Source organism: Sinocyclocheilus rhinocerous, unplaced genomic scaffold (genome assembly GCF_001515625.1).
Source record: "Sinocyclocheilus rhinocerous isolate Xijiao unplaced genomic scaffold, SAMN03320098_v1.1 scaffold1764, whole genome shotgun sequence".
Classification (NCBI taxonomy): Eukaryota; Metazoa; Chordata; class Actinopteri; order Cypriniformes; family Cyprinidae; genus Sinocyclocheilus; species Sinocyclocheilus rhinocerous.
In genome coordinates, this window is record NW_015642520.1 from 5,950 (window position 1) to 20,264 (window position 14,315).

The 14,315-nt window shown below is 36.6% G+C and overlaps 1 protein-coding gene across 1 annotated transcript; it reads right to left on the reverse strand.

Annotated features, from left to right (window-relative positions):
* Positions 1-11,125: 11,125 nt before the first annotated feature.
* On the reverse strand, positions 11,126-12,463 carry LOC107755965 (D(1)-like dopamine receptor). Its single transcript, XM_016572929.1, has one exon. The coding sequence runs from the start codon at positions 12,461-12,463 to the stop codon at positions 11,126-11,128; it is 1,338 nt and encodes a 445-aa protein (XP_016428415.1).
* Between the last annotated feature and the right edge of the window lie 1,852 nt (positions 12,464-14,315).

Genomic DNA, 14,315 nt, shown 5'->3' on the forward strand with positions numbered 1-14,315 from the left:
AAAAAAGAAACAAGCTGGTTGGCCACTGACAACACACTCAGAACAAACTGCACAGCCTTACCAAGACCAACAATTTAGTGTAGTTTATACTGCTTTACACAAATACTGTATGTAATAAATTTATTTTCATGTCAAAAATCAAATGAGTGGTTGTGGTTTGATTGTTTTCCTGATATATTCTTTGTTTGATACATTCATAAGTGCCTTATCAATGTAGATATTCAATATATCTTGAATGAAAAACTATACGGACCCTTATTAGACTGGTTCCTGATTGATCTTGGCCTTGCATAGACAATGTTTCCATCAATGTCTCTCTTTCTCCAATGCACCCTTGGTTCAGGTGTCTTTACTGGTGCTGTTTCCTCCTCTTCCTGCAGCTCACCAAGCAAGTCATCAAGACTTTGGAGCTCATCATTGAGTTCTTGATGATCAACCAATTTATCCAGCTTCATAAACTGTTCTTGGAGTTCTGAATCACTCATGGTGATGGGCAGAAACACAAACAGACAGAAAGACTCACAACAAAGATGGACAGATACGACAGCTACAGATGTAAACAGAGAGAGATAGAGAGAAAAAAGCGAGCGAGCTACAGAGAGACAAGTACAGGTTAACAAGACGGACGTGGCTCTTAAAAGTGCCCTTGTTTTGTGTGTGTGTGTGTGTGTGTGTGGAGGGGGGTAAAAATAAAGGAGAATGTTGAAAGCTGGCAAATTTGAAGGACCTGATAAGAAAAAAAACAAATATTCAGAATTGGATCGCACCTTACAATGACGTCAGCGCCACTGATTAATTGATATTAATAAGAAATAAAAATAAAAACATCAATCAATCATTTAATCAATCAATAAATAAATAGATAAATATAAATAATAAGTTTGCGTTTTAATCATTGATTAATAGGTTTGCGCTGATTAATCAGTTTAACACATTAATCACAGCACACTAAATATGTTGATCAACATCAACAAGCCTCCTACAAAAATACCAGCATTACCTAGGAAACACTAAAAAGTGCATACTGCTGTTGCTCGCGCCATGGAGCGTTGTTAAAGTCACCGCTGAACCCTGTTTCACAGACGGCACTTTGATATCAGACAGCCAGTGATTTTTTAAAAAAAAAAATCAGTTGGAGAGCTAGGTAAATATGACCTGGGGGGCGCCAATTGACTCGCCCTGCCATAAATCATTTATTGTAGCCTATTCCTTTTTATTACTATTTCTCGTAATCGCTGCGGTATGCTTCCCTAACACGTCCAATTTCAACGCAGCGGGCTCCGGTCAGAAGTCTGTGGGAATCCCTGCACGTTGAAAAATGACGCCAGAGGGGTACCCAGTGCGTTAAAAAATGACGCCAAAGGGATCCTGACCAAGCGTCCATATGTGACGAGTTGGGAGTGAGAACGTGTTGAACCAGGAGGTGACGAGAGGTGAGTGTAGCTCACAGTGACAAGGTTCAGAGGGCTTAGCTTGCAGTGACAGTTCTTAGCTTTCTTGCAGGAATCACGTGGAGCGGTGGAGAAACTGGAACGTCTGAGGAAAGGAAACACACGTAATTAGCAAGAGAGTCAGGCTAGGTTCAAGGTTGTGAACGGTAGACCGGAGAGCCTGTGTGTGGTGAGCACTAATAAAGGGGAGCTTGATGAGCTGCAGCAGGTGCGGGGAATTAGAATGCAGGTGATTGTGATCTTGTGAACGTCGGTGCTGGTGACTGTGTTGACTGAAGTGACTGTGACTCTCTGACATTTACTTGGAATAACAGTTAAAAAACTGATTTTGTATTGTACACAATACAGTTCAAGCCTATTTATTATGCAATGAAAACCATATCTCATCACTTGACAGATATTTCTTTTTTTTTTTAACCAGCCTACTGCTTTTACTTCCATTCCACTTCATAATAATAACAACATTAAAAAAAGCAATGAAGCGTTTAGCTGCTTTGTTTATTCTGTATTATAGAAAAATAGGTACAGTTTTTGATTAGACAGGACTTTGCATTTAACTGCAGCATGAAGTGACTTCCAAGTCTGGCTTTTATCATGTTTCTTGAGAGTTTGGACCTTGAACTGTCAGTTTGATTTGATGTGGATGTGATGTTGCGGTAGATTGATTAAATGTGGAAAATGATTAAATGCCCTTGTAATCAAACAAACTGTAGATCCGGTTTTGCTGTAACACTTACAGCACTGTAATAAGTTAAAATTACATGTGGAACACAATACATTTTTGGTAACACTTTACAATAAGCTGTCACTTGTTAACATTAGTTAATGTATTAACTATCATGAACTAACAATGAACAATACATTTGTTACAGTATTTATTAATCCTTATTAATGTTAATACAGTTATTCATTGCTTGATCATGTTAGTTCACAGTACATTAACTAATGTTAACAAATACAACTTTTGATTTTAATAATGTATTAGTAAATGTTGAAATTAACTAAGATCAATAAATTCTCTAGAAGTATTGTTCATGGTTAGTTCATGTTAACTAATACAGTTAACTACTGTTAACTAATTAACCTTATTGTAAAGTGTTACCCACTTTTCTCACAGTGTGTGTTCAGATAATAACAACTTTACTGGCCAATTGGCTAGGTTTTCCCCTGTGCAGGGCAGAATGCAGACACCCCTCAAATTTTCATAACAGGCATTATCCTGAAAGTGTAGGAAACTTGAAGTGACTGCCAGTCATTTCAGGTGCGAGAACTGATAAGCAGTTTCTCAATTAGTAGAACATAGACTTCAAACCGAGCCACTTGATTTAGTCAATCACGTTTTAGCTTTAGCTACAACCTACAAATTCACACTCCGTCTACCTCATTCAAGTGATTTTGCTGTGATTACATAGATCAGAAGCAAGTGTGTGAGGTTATCTTTGCAACCAGATTCATCGCATGCAAATTACTTGTAAGGCTGCGCTATGTCTATTTTTCTGCACTAAACTTAGCAATAAACGCATTGAAAATAATACACTATACACATGTTTGTTAACATGATCTCAGAGTATGTTTTTATTAAACTTTTCAAGCAGTGAATTATTCACCCACTGCTTTAAAGCAGATGTATTGGTTTGATTCAATGTAAACACACAATGGCAGGAGGCACAAACACTTTAAATTTAGTAGATTTTACTTAAAACAGGTGATTAAATGAAACTTGAGTAAATTAGACTGTTAATTTATTTACAAAATAACAATTTAAAATGTATTAAAATACCTACATGCATATTTACTTTTGAGTTGGAAATATAGGCAAGATATGCCCATGACACACACACACACACACACAAACATGGTTTCCGGGTTAAAGGTATACGGAATGGATTTTTTTTTTTTTGATGATGCATTTGTGCCTTTATTGACAACATAATTTCAGAAAATATATTTTTAATTATTTAATGCATTTAATTATAATACTAGACCTTACCTTGCCTGGACATTAATTAAAACAACTAGTCAACACTAGGGGGTTTCTAATACAGCTGCTACAAGAGTGACTTTCATATCCATCACTCTCTGTTTTTTTTCTCCCACTTTTTGAAAGTCAATAGAAATGCAAGAGGGCTTCTTTTTTTTAGGCAAGCAGAAAGGCAAAAATAATATCTACAGACTCCTGTGTACCTCAAAAGGCATTTATTCTGCTCTTACTTCTGCATTACAAAACTAGAATTGTGAAAAGATGTCCATATGTAATGAAGGGCACATGCAAGGTTGTGGTGCAAGGTTATCATAACCATTCAGAGTGAGCACAAAAAACAGCTGACACATAGATCACCATTTTAAGTTATTTAAAGTGCATTTAGATTTGAATGTGAGCTAAAATTGTGAAGTCTGATTGGGTGAGTTGTTTACTTTCTAATTTTCTTTGCCCATTTCCACCAGTTTGATGTGATTTCTTTTGTTTGCAGATCATAATTTTTTTTTTTTAAGATTTCATTGACAGAGTATCAGCCATTCATAGTGATATGGAGGCACTGCCTACTGTCACATGACTTTTCACCTGCATTTAAGTGTGTAAATATTAATTTCTATCCTGACAATTACTTTCTCATACCATTTTTGAAAAAAGTGCCCCGCATATGCTAGATGCACGCTCTCATTGGATTATTTTTATAAGATGACTTACAAATTTAAAAGTCTTGGAAATAATGTGACAGTTATTATAATAAGGCCATTTGAATTGAACTAAATGGTACAAAGGTGGGGACGGAATTAAGACAGGAGAGATAGAGAAAAAAATGAGAGAGGGGTAGCAGTGACAGATAAAAAAAGACAAGGTCTGATTTACACACTAACGAAAAGACGGAGTTCGCTGGGTGATTGGTGGTGCAATTTTGAACAGGCTCTTGAGGAGAGCAGTCCCAGAGGACTGAAAGCCTCTGGCTATCTGAAGCCTGGCTCCACAACCTTTCTTTCTCCCTTTTACACATATCAGTAACTTAGCCCTAATGTACCTGGCCTGAATTGCCAGCTTGAACTCAACAGAAATTTAAGACATTTAAGAAGTATTAAAATGCTTTTGTAATTGATTTTATAACTTACATCTTGCCTTTATTTCACAAGCATAAAGAATTTGCTTCTTTTTTCTTTTTTTTTACCTTTTTATGAATTGTTCATGTTAAAATGTTTTGTCTGGTAAACCAAAATATGTGCATCATGTAGAAACATCTAAATTAAATGATTTTATTCTATTCAGAAATATTATTTAACATGAATATAAATGAGGTTACCCCAAGAAAAATTCGAATTCGACTGCACTTTTTACAGTATACAAATAATATTATTATACTACTAAAAATGCTAAAAATATTTTAGACACATTTTCTTGCAGTATTATAATATATTAAATAAACAGTGTTAATCTGATAAAATAATTCTGGGATAGCTCTGCGTAAGATTGCACTTGCCATCTGTTCATCGCTGTACTGAGTCCAATGCAGTTTGCTATTTTATTCTCAGACATTTATGTATTTTCCATTTTTAGAAAAACCATTTGCTACACTGAATGAGATTTCTTTCTTCAGTGTTTTAAAGGCACTTTTTAACGTGTTGCTCTGAGAATGCAGTTTTTATGTGATGCAGCAGCAATATCATGCTGTTTCCTGAAGCACTCTGACCCTATGCAGACATTCTGCACATCGCAACCCTTCAGAAACTACAGATGCGTTGTTTGTATCCTCAACAAACACTGCAGAATTCATAGAAAATGGGGCACCAATCAGAAATGTGTCTCAGGACTGGAATTGTTTGACAACTTGATTAAAAAATTCCTTGAGACAATAACATGAGATTTACTTTGCTCAATCATACATAAGCTCTCTGGGAAAAGGTGGTTTGAGGTCTTGTGGTTTGTTTGTTCGTGCACAATGCATTTTGAGTTAAATGAACGGCAAGTTTGTGTGTCTTTACCATTGGGAAAAGAGCGACTGGTCATTACAGTCATTGTCTTCACACACGTAAGGAGGCTTTTCACAAAGCCTGGAGCAGGAATATGGCCGCTTTGTTTCAGAATGATGATTACAATATAAATGAGGATTATTTCAATGTTTGCGTCTTTTTCATACTCACTTGAGAAAAGAATCTCTCCGTCTCGCTCTTTTAATTCTCTGTTGGTCTTAATGATCTGCTGCAGATGCTGTGTGTAGTGGCCTCTTGCAGAGAAACTGACTGAAATGGGGCATGATATTGAATTTCAAATCAAACTCTTCTATTTGCAGCATAAACACAGTGGGTGGTTTGACAATTTGTGCCACTCATCTTTCATTCATAAAGTCACATTCAGTATTAATCACAAAGGTGAAATACTCGTCCACAGCGTGTTGATCTTAATCGATTTCAGAACAGTTCAGGTCAATAAGCCATGACTTAGGCTGTGGGAATGTGTCAGAGACTGTTTCAGCATGACTTCACTGGCTACATAAATACATTATTTAGATTTTTATAGGTCAGGTATTTTTATAGGTATATTGTTTTAGTGACCCTGGATTTCCCCTTTACAACCCCAAGACTCCCTCAGAATGCAACACTTCACCTTTTATTTTTTATAGATTTCCTTTAAGCTCATTCAAATATTGATATGTGACATAAATTTTTCTCAAGAATTGACAAAAGCTGTTTGAAATGTATTGACTTTCCATAAGAATCCTTGATGAGTGTGGCCATCATCATTTGGCAGATTTCTTCACTGTCTCTGTTTTCAGAAGAGTCTCTCACATGAAATTGCTAGTGCAGAATCTGGCTCTTTCTTCTTTTTCTTGATTTGAAACCACATATTCATTTGTAATGAGTGGTTTGGGACTACAGCTGCAGAAATAAATCACATTGCCACCATATTTTTTATTTTATTTTTGTGACATTTATCTGATTTATTTTTATGTTTTGCGAAGGAACGTGACAAGCAAATCACATTTAATGAAAGTATATTAGGATTCTGTCTCTGTCTCTCGCATTATTTCCTTTCTCCGGCCTGCGACCTCTACCTTCATGAGCAATGCCTATTCATGTGGCATTTTAATTTCTCATTATTCACCTGCCTTTTCTTCACTTATATATTTCATCTGCTGTTCCTGCATGTCCGAGAGGTCTGTACATGTGAGCTGGAGATACAAGCTAATTGGAAGCACTACTACAGACTGCAGTGCACTGCTGCACTAATGACAGATCAGAATTTAAATATCATCTTTGTGTCATTAAGATCATAACAGTTAGATTAGAATTGGTGTTTGTTTTGTTGCATCAAAAGCAGGTGTTTGCCAGTTCTTAGGTGGCTTAACTTACAACCTTGGCACAGTTACACACACACACACACGCAAATTTACTTAGCTATGTAAATGTGAACATTCCATAGACATCTACTGTTTTTATATACAGGTTATAAGTACTTTAACCTAACCCTCACTGAAAATTTTCTGCATTTTTTTTTTGTAGCACAAATTAGGGCATTTTCTCAGAAACACTTCTCTCATTCTCAAACACACTGTAAAAAAATGAGTTGTTGAGAAAGGTCGATTATTACAGTTTTTAAAAAATGCTTACACAGTTTTTGAAACTATGGCTCCATTTCTCACTCACAAACTCTACACACAAAACCACAAATCACACACACAACATGCAAAATGTCACATATCTTTCAAAAGCAAACACTTCTTTTAAAACTATTATACTATTTAAGTATTTAAATGAAAAAGACTACTCTTGTGTGTCTTTTGATTGTTCAGAGTGCAGTGGACAGGAGTTTGTCATAGCACTCGCACATACATGCATATGCTCATTTACATGTATATACAGTATGTATACTGATGAATTTTACACAGTTATGCAACTGAACTGAATCAATATTGAACTGATTTGAGTTGAGTTGTATAATGACACTATTGACTTGTTAGAACTGCTTTACAGCAGAATTTGAATTTGATACTACAGTGAAGCTGCTGTGAAACAATCTATATTGTATTAGAAATAAAGTTGACGTTCTGACTTGGCTTGTATGCATATTCAGTGTGTATATATATATATATACAGGTGCATCTCAATAAATTAGAATGTCGTGGAAAAGTTCATTTATTTCAGTAATTCAACTCAAATTGTGAAACTCGTGTATTAAATAAATTCAATGCACACAGACTGAAGTAGTTTAAGTCTTTGTTTGTTTTAATTGTGATGATTTTGGCTCACATTTAACAAAAACCCACCAACTCACTATCTCATATGTGTGTGTGTGTGTGTGTGTGTAGTACTGTACTGTACACTCACACACACACACACACACAGTATATAATCATATTTATATACACTGTAAACAGAAATGCAAGGAGGTGAAGATGATTTCTTTCTCAAAACACTGAGTTTTGATTTCTAAGTGAACAAATTATGTGTTTTCACACATGATCACTGGGTGTAGGTCATCAGTAAATGATCATGGCATTTAAATTACAATGTTTCCCAAATTAAACAAAAGAGCTGTTAGTTTTGAATGATGTGTGTAATGTAGAGAACTGTGTTTAGGGTTTTGCAAAAAGTTTGTTATAGCAAATAGCAAACTGAGTTTAAAGCTTGTTAATGTGCTTGTAGTTTTGCAGACTTGGTCTAAAGATTAGATATATGACTGTTTCAATGAGTGGGCCTCAAGTACCACTTTTAGTGTCTAAGCAATTAAAAAAAAAACTGTAATAATTATAATTATTAAAAATTATACACTACTACTACTAATTAATAGTCCTCAGCAACTGTTTTGTTGCTATTTAATCGAATTTGCTTGGTCATTAAATGATAAATGTGTTATTTAACTAATAAATTCTTATCAAATCAACTAAAGACATTTTGTTCAGAAAATTATCAATTAGTAATTCTAGAAATATGAATTTACAATCTTTTCATTTACATATAGCCTAACTGTCAATTTGGTTTCTGAAGGAGAAAATATCTTTTAAATCAAAGATATCTTGTGCGATAATTTTAAGAAGAGTCCAGAAGAGTCACAGCATGATTAAAGTTAGCAAATAACAAAACAATAATCCTGAAGCAGTAACTGCTAAGTAATTTACTTATGTTGCAATGCATGCTGGGAGCTTTTTACAAATTAGCAATATTCAATATGAAATAGTTTTTTCAGACAGCTCTGTTAGGCTAGTTTGGGAGTCGATGGTTGGTCTGACATATTTCGAAGAAGATTCTATGTAATTCAAAGATTAATTTAGTATCTGTGAAAAGCATTAAGCTGGATAAAATGTAATTGCTTTTATTTACAGTGCACTGTTATGTTACTACACACAGATGTGTGTTCTGACCAGTTGGTAGGGCCATTGTTTTTTTTTAGGGGTCTCTGTTGCTCAGGCCAGATTGAGGTTGCAGTGCGACTCAAAGCCTTTGTTCTGAGAAGATGAAACACTTCCTGAGCCAGGTGACGCTCAGAGCAGCATCTTTTTATCAATATTTTTTTTCTCTCTTTTCAATTTGTTTTGAAGAGCTTTTGAATACTCTCACAAGGCTGAAGAATTTCTGAGTGAAAGCAGGATGACAGTGAAAAGCAAAGCAACAGAAATTGCTTCATCTCTACACAGGTTCACTCTCTCACTCTGTCATATAAAAAATAAGTTGCTGGAAAATTGCTTAAAATTAGGGTCATAGGTATTACCATGAGTCTGATAGCTTCCTTTAGTTCTCTGTATCATGTGAGTGGCCATGTACAACCTTTTCAGTCTGTAATGAAAAAGTCATGTTGTATTATATTTCTGAGTCAAGGAATAAAAGAAACAGCACATCCTCTTAAGATATTTAATTTTTCTTACAAATTTGCAAATGTCTATAATAAAACATGTTTTTGACCGTACTCATAAGAGACAGACAGTGCCCAAAATAAATATTCATCATAGATTGTATGATTCATTGATATGCTGATGTTGTTTGTTCACTTTTAAAATGTAATTTCCAAGCTGCCTATACAGTACATTTAATGATCATATCTTGTTGTTTCCTTGTTTGTTCAAGGATGCTGTGCTGCAGTATTCTATTCATGAATAGACCAGCAAACAATATAAACTTAATATCTCCATGCAATGATTATACAACATGATCAGTTTTACACAACAGGATCTAAGGATGAGATTTCAGCTACCGTCATAATGCCCAAATTCCTGTTTGTGGTATTCTGCATTTTACCATGAGAAACCCTGTGCCTATTCATGACGTAATGCAATCTGGTATGAAGTAGGTTAGAAACAGGGAGGAGATGAGACATAAATCATTCTACCTCTGGAAGGAATGACCTGGTTGCCTGTTAACAATTACATTCAACCAATATAAAATATCCTATTACATAACCTCAGAATACATCACCTCTAAATGTTGGCCTACTTCATGAAGACAAATGATTAAAATGATATTTATGAGAAAATCCAAAGGTGTTTTGTACACTTTTATGGTCAGAATCAGTAACCTTAACCTGGATATGTCAACTCGGAAAAGTCATATTTCACAAATTTTAGATATATGAATATAATATCTAATGATTTGTGTGTGATCTTTAACCTAGAGTGCATTCAGAGGATTAGTCATTTGACTGAAATAATGTTTCTTGTGGTTTCTAAGGCTTGACATTAGTTTTGTAGATAAATATGAATTATATGGACTGGAGAGTGAAGGAAAAGCAGACAAGAAGTGTCTCACGTGGATCCCAATTCAATAGGCTGCTATTAAAAGCGTCCCAGGTGGCACCTCATGAGAGAATGCCAATAGTGTGCAGAGCTGTGATCCAAGGAAGGTTGACTACTTTGACAAATCTAGAGTATATAATTTTTTGTGTAACAAGCCATGGACAGAAAGGTGCAAAGATCATGTGCTTATCCTGTCTGCGAGGATTATAGCTACATCATCTGCAAAAGTGGCCAGCAAATTGACATTTCTCACATTAAAACACATATAATATATAGGCCGAAATTAACATACGAATACTTATACTGAATTTAATATTTTACTGTACATGTACATGGGCAAGTGAACAAATGATTTTAAAAAAATGATTAAATAAATTAATATATTTAATTATGCTTAAAATGACGATAAAAATTGAATGCATTTTGTTTTAAGAAAACCACTTCAGGTCAATAAGTGTCATGTGGCCCACTTTATGCATTCCTGTCAGTTTTGAGTTTATTATTCCTCCAGCGTCGATCAAAGAGTGAACAAATTCGCTTTAAAAATCTTTTGTGTGCTTACTGTGACATTCAGATGGATAATTTGTAGGGCTCTTTGGCGCAAATCCTCGTTTTACGTTTGTAAAAAAACGTGTTATAAGTCGAAGTGTTATGAAGTGAAAACAGTATTTATGCTTTGCCGATGTAACGATTAATACTGTAAGCGCTCGAGCGGCGTACTGTTGCCATGGATACCACCTTAGCGAACTGTCCGCAAACGTCTTTTTTCTTTTTTTTTTTTTGTGGGAGGCAAAAATGCGATAGGCCTACTTTTTGGTTACTGAAAAGTAGTTTGATTTCCTTTCTGATATGTAGAATTAAACCTGTTCCGCGTACTTTGTAATACCACTAATAATTAGTTTTGGCTTCATTTGAGGAGGTAATAGCCTTGGTTAAAAAAAAAACCCCAACCCCACTGAGTCATTCATTAATAATTTGGCCTGGGATTCCCTCGCACCCCATGAGTCCCGTGGAGGTGAAAGGTGTGATAGTGTCCAGGGAAATCTCCCCGTCGCACTCAAACTGTCCGATGTTGGGTAAGAGCATGTTTTTGTGGTTGCGGGACACGTTCGAGGTAACCGAATCCTTATCGAACGGCAGACTGGGCTCCTCTCTAGGGATCGGCATCTGAACGGCCAGCGGTTGCGCTTCCTTCTGAAGCGTCGTGTCATGGTGATACGACACCAGCTCGTTACTGAAATTCACCGCCTCCACTGTGGTGCTGGGGAAAATTTTATTGCAACCCAAAATCGAGGAGAACGCTTTCCTGAAGTCCGCGTTAAAGGCATAAATAACGGGATTGAGGGAGGAATTGGCCCAGCCGAACCACACGAAGATGGTGAAGGTAGTGTCACTCACGCACTGGCAGAAGGGCACCATGCAGTTGAGCACGAAAAACGGCAGCCAACAGAACACAAAGACCCCCATAATGATCGATAGTGTTTTTAAAACTTTGGTCTCTTTCTTGAAAGTGGTTTTCAGCGAGTTCTCGTTGGAGCAGTCGTTGGACTGGTGGTGGTTTTGCGCGTGCTCCGCTGCCCTCTCCAAAGAGGAGATCCTGCGGATCTGTGTTTGCGCAATACGGAATATCCTCGTGTACGTGGCGATCATGATGATCACGGGGATGTAGAAACTTATCAGCGAAGACGAGATGGCATACGTCCGGTTCAGGTTGGCTTTGCAGTTGTCGCTGTAGTCGGTGCCGTTACCCGCTGCGCCCTCCTCATCTTCCTCAGCCATGTGCCAGTTGAGCTGGACCGGGATAAAAGAGATGAGGATGGACAGGGTCCACGCCACTCCGATCATCATGAAAGCCACCCGGTGGGTCATCTTGCGCTCGTATCGGAACGGGCTCGCTATGGCCCAGTAGCGGTCCACGCTGATGATGCACAGGTTGAGGATGGACGCGGTGGAGCACATGATGTCAAAGGCGATCCAGATGCCGCAAAACCGGCCGAAGAGCCAAGTGCCCGCCACCGCGGATATCGCCTCCCATGGCATCACCAGGACGGCTACGAAGAGATCAGAAACGGCCAGAGAAATGACGAAAAAGTTTGTCACTTTGGAGCGGAGGTGCCTGAATTTGACCACGGCGGCACACACGAGCGTATTCCCTAACAGCGTGGAGACGATGAGAAGGAAGAGCACGAAACCCAGCAGAGCGCGCACGCTGTTCTGCCCGTCTCCATCCTCTCGCTCCTGCGCTCCGTGCGCGCGGTCCTGCGTGTGGTTTGTACCGTTTTCCATCTCTAAAAACATATTCGTTTGTATCGCATCTGACCAAATCGCTTCATAATGGACAGCTACCTTGTTTTAGGATACGCTTTATGAGTGACCGGTGCGATATCCAGCTCTGTCCCATGTTGGCAAGTTGGGAAAACTGCGTCCGTTCCCGGTGCTGAGCGCGTGGAATGACCCACATTCATGCGCTGGTGCGTCTCGCTCGAGAAGTTCTCGCTTTGTGATTGGTTTATGTCCACACCGCTGAGTCCGTGTGATCCACACCAGCATTCATTCCTTCCGAATGACTAACTATAGTTGCCAGTTAACCTGAAATCTAATTTCACCAAGTCTGCAGAAATTACACACAGAAAGCAGTCTACAATAACATTTTACAAACGATAAGTAACATAGCACATTTGGACAAATGGTAACAACTGACAGTGCAAACAGATATTGCAACAACAACAACAATATATGTAACAATTACACATTTAATAATTAAATATAATAATTTATGTTCAAGTTGCAAAGTTCTGCATGTCGTTGATTCCTAATGACCACAGAAGGATTCAGTAACATTAAGAATTCAACGACATTTTTAATGAAATTAATCTATGACAAGTCAGTTGTTGAAGTGAAGTTAAAAGGCATGACTGACTGATTGATTGACTGACAGATTGATTGATTGATTTGTTTTATGTTATTGTTGTTTTATGTTTGCCTAAAGATACAAATAATGCACCTTTAAATCGTCATTTAATATTTTTATTTTAGGAAAATATGTTAAATTATGACGTTATGAAATGTACCATTTTATGTTAACTCCCCAAATAATTTTTACATATAACTTATAGTGCAACATGATTGGCAGTAGTGCAGTTAAGACTTTATAGGTCTTGTTTAAAGAAGTTTAAAAGTCTGAAAAGCTGCACTATTCTGTCATAGAGATACATAGTGTTTGTGAATGGCAGCTGCATACGTGTCAAGCTGCATTTTCTTCTAGTTTTGGTTTTAAGTTTCCCAGTCTATTCACTGAGGAACTCCTCTTTATTCAACTGTCAAACGTGTTACTGGATACTGCTATATTTTTTCTGCAGTAATGGTATAGTGCACTGAAATTGAATGATTGTTCAAAGTATTTAAAAAATACTCACAGGAACCCAGTGAGCACATCATTTGAAGAGTGTGGTTAATAATTAACTTTTCCCCCAAATGTGTTCTGTTACATCACTTAGACATTGAGAGAACTGAGCTCATTAATGTTAATGCAGTGGCTAAGAATAATGCATCTTAATGAATAAAATCCAGCCTTCATGTTATACTCAGGAAATAACACAGCAGACATTTTTTTTTTAATGAAGGCTAAGCCAGAAGTCTACATTCTCTAATTATATGAATTTAAGGTGAAATACATCCTTTTTGATCAAAATAAAGCTTACACAAGAAGGTCTCTCATGGATTTTAAATAACAATGCACCATAGACGTGTGTCACATTACATTCCTTGAGTAAATTTAGGGGAACTCCAGCAACATAAAATAACAATCCTTTTTTTTTTTTTTTTAAAGTATCTGTGGATACTAGGAACTTCAAATTAGTGAAATTCCATACATGCATAAATGGTTTAACAATTGTAAAACGTAATACTGCAGATGTTTAGTTGTTAAATTTATTGATTATTCTTGTTACAGATCCCTAAACCCATAAGGCTTGTGTAATGCCGCCCTCTAGTGGTCATTTTGACGATAGATAGATAGATAGATAGATAGATAGATAGATAGATAGATTTTATTTTTTGTTAGTTTTTGTAATTTTGTTGTCTATTTTTGTCAGTTTTATTAATTACTGATTTTTAAAATATGTCTGTATAGTTTTTACAATTAATTTTG

Coding starts and splice junctions, on each gene's coding strand:
- LOC107755965 (XM_016572929.1), bottom strand. CDS start 12,463: ATGTTTTTAGAGATGGAAAACGGTACAAACCACACGCAGGACCGCGCG.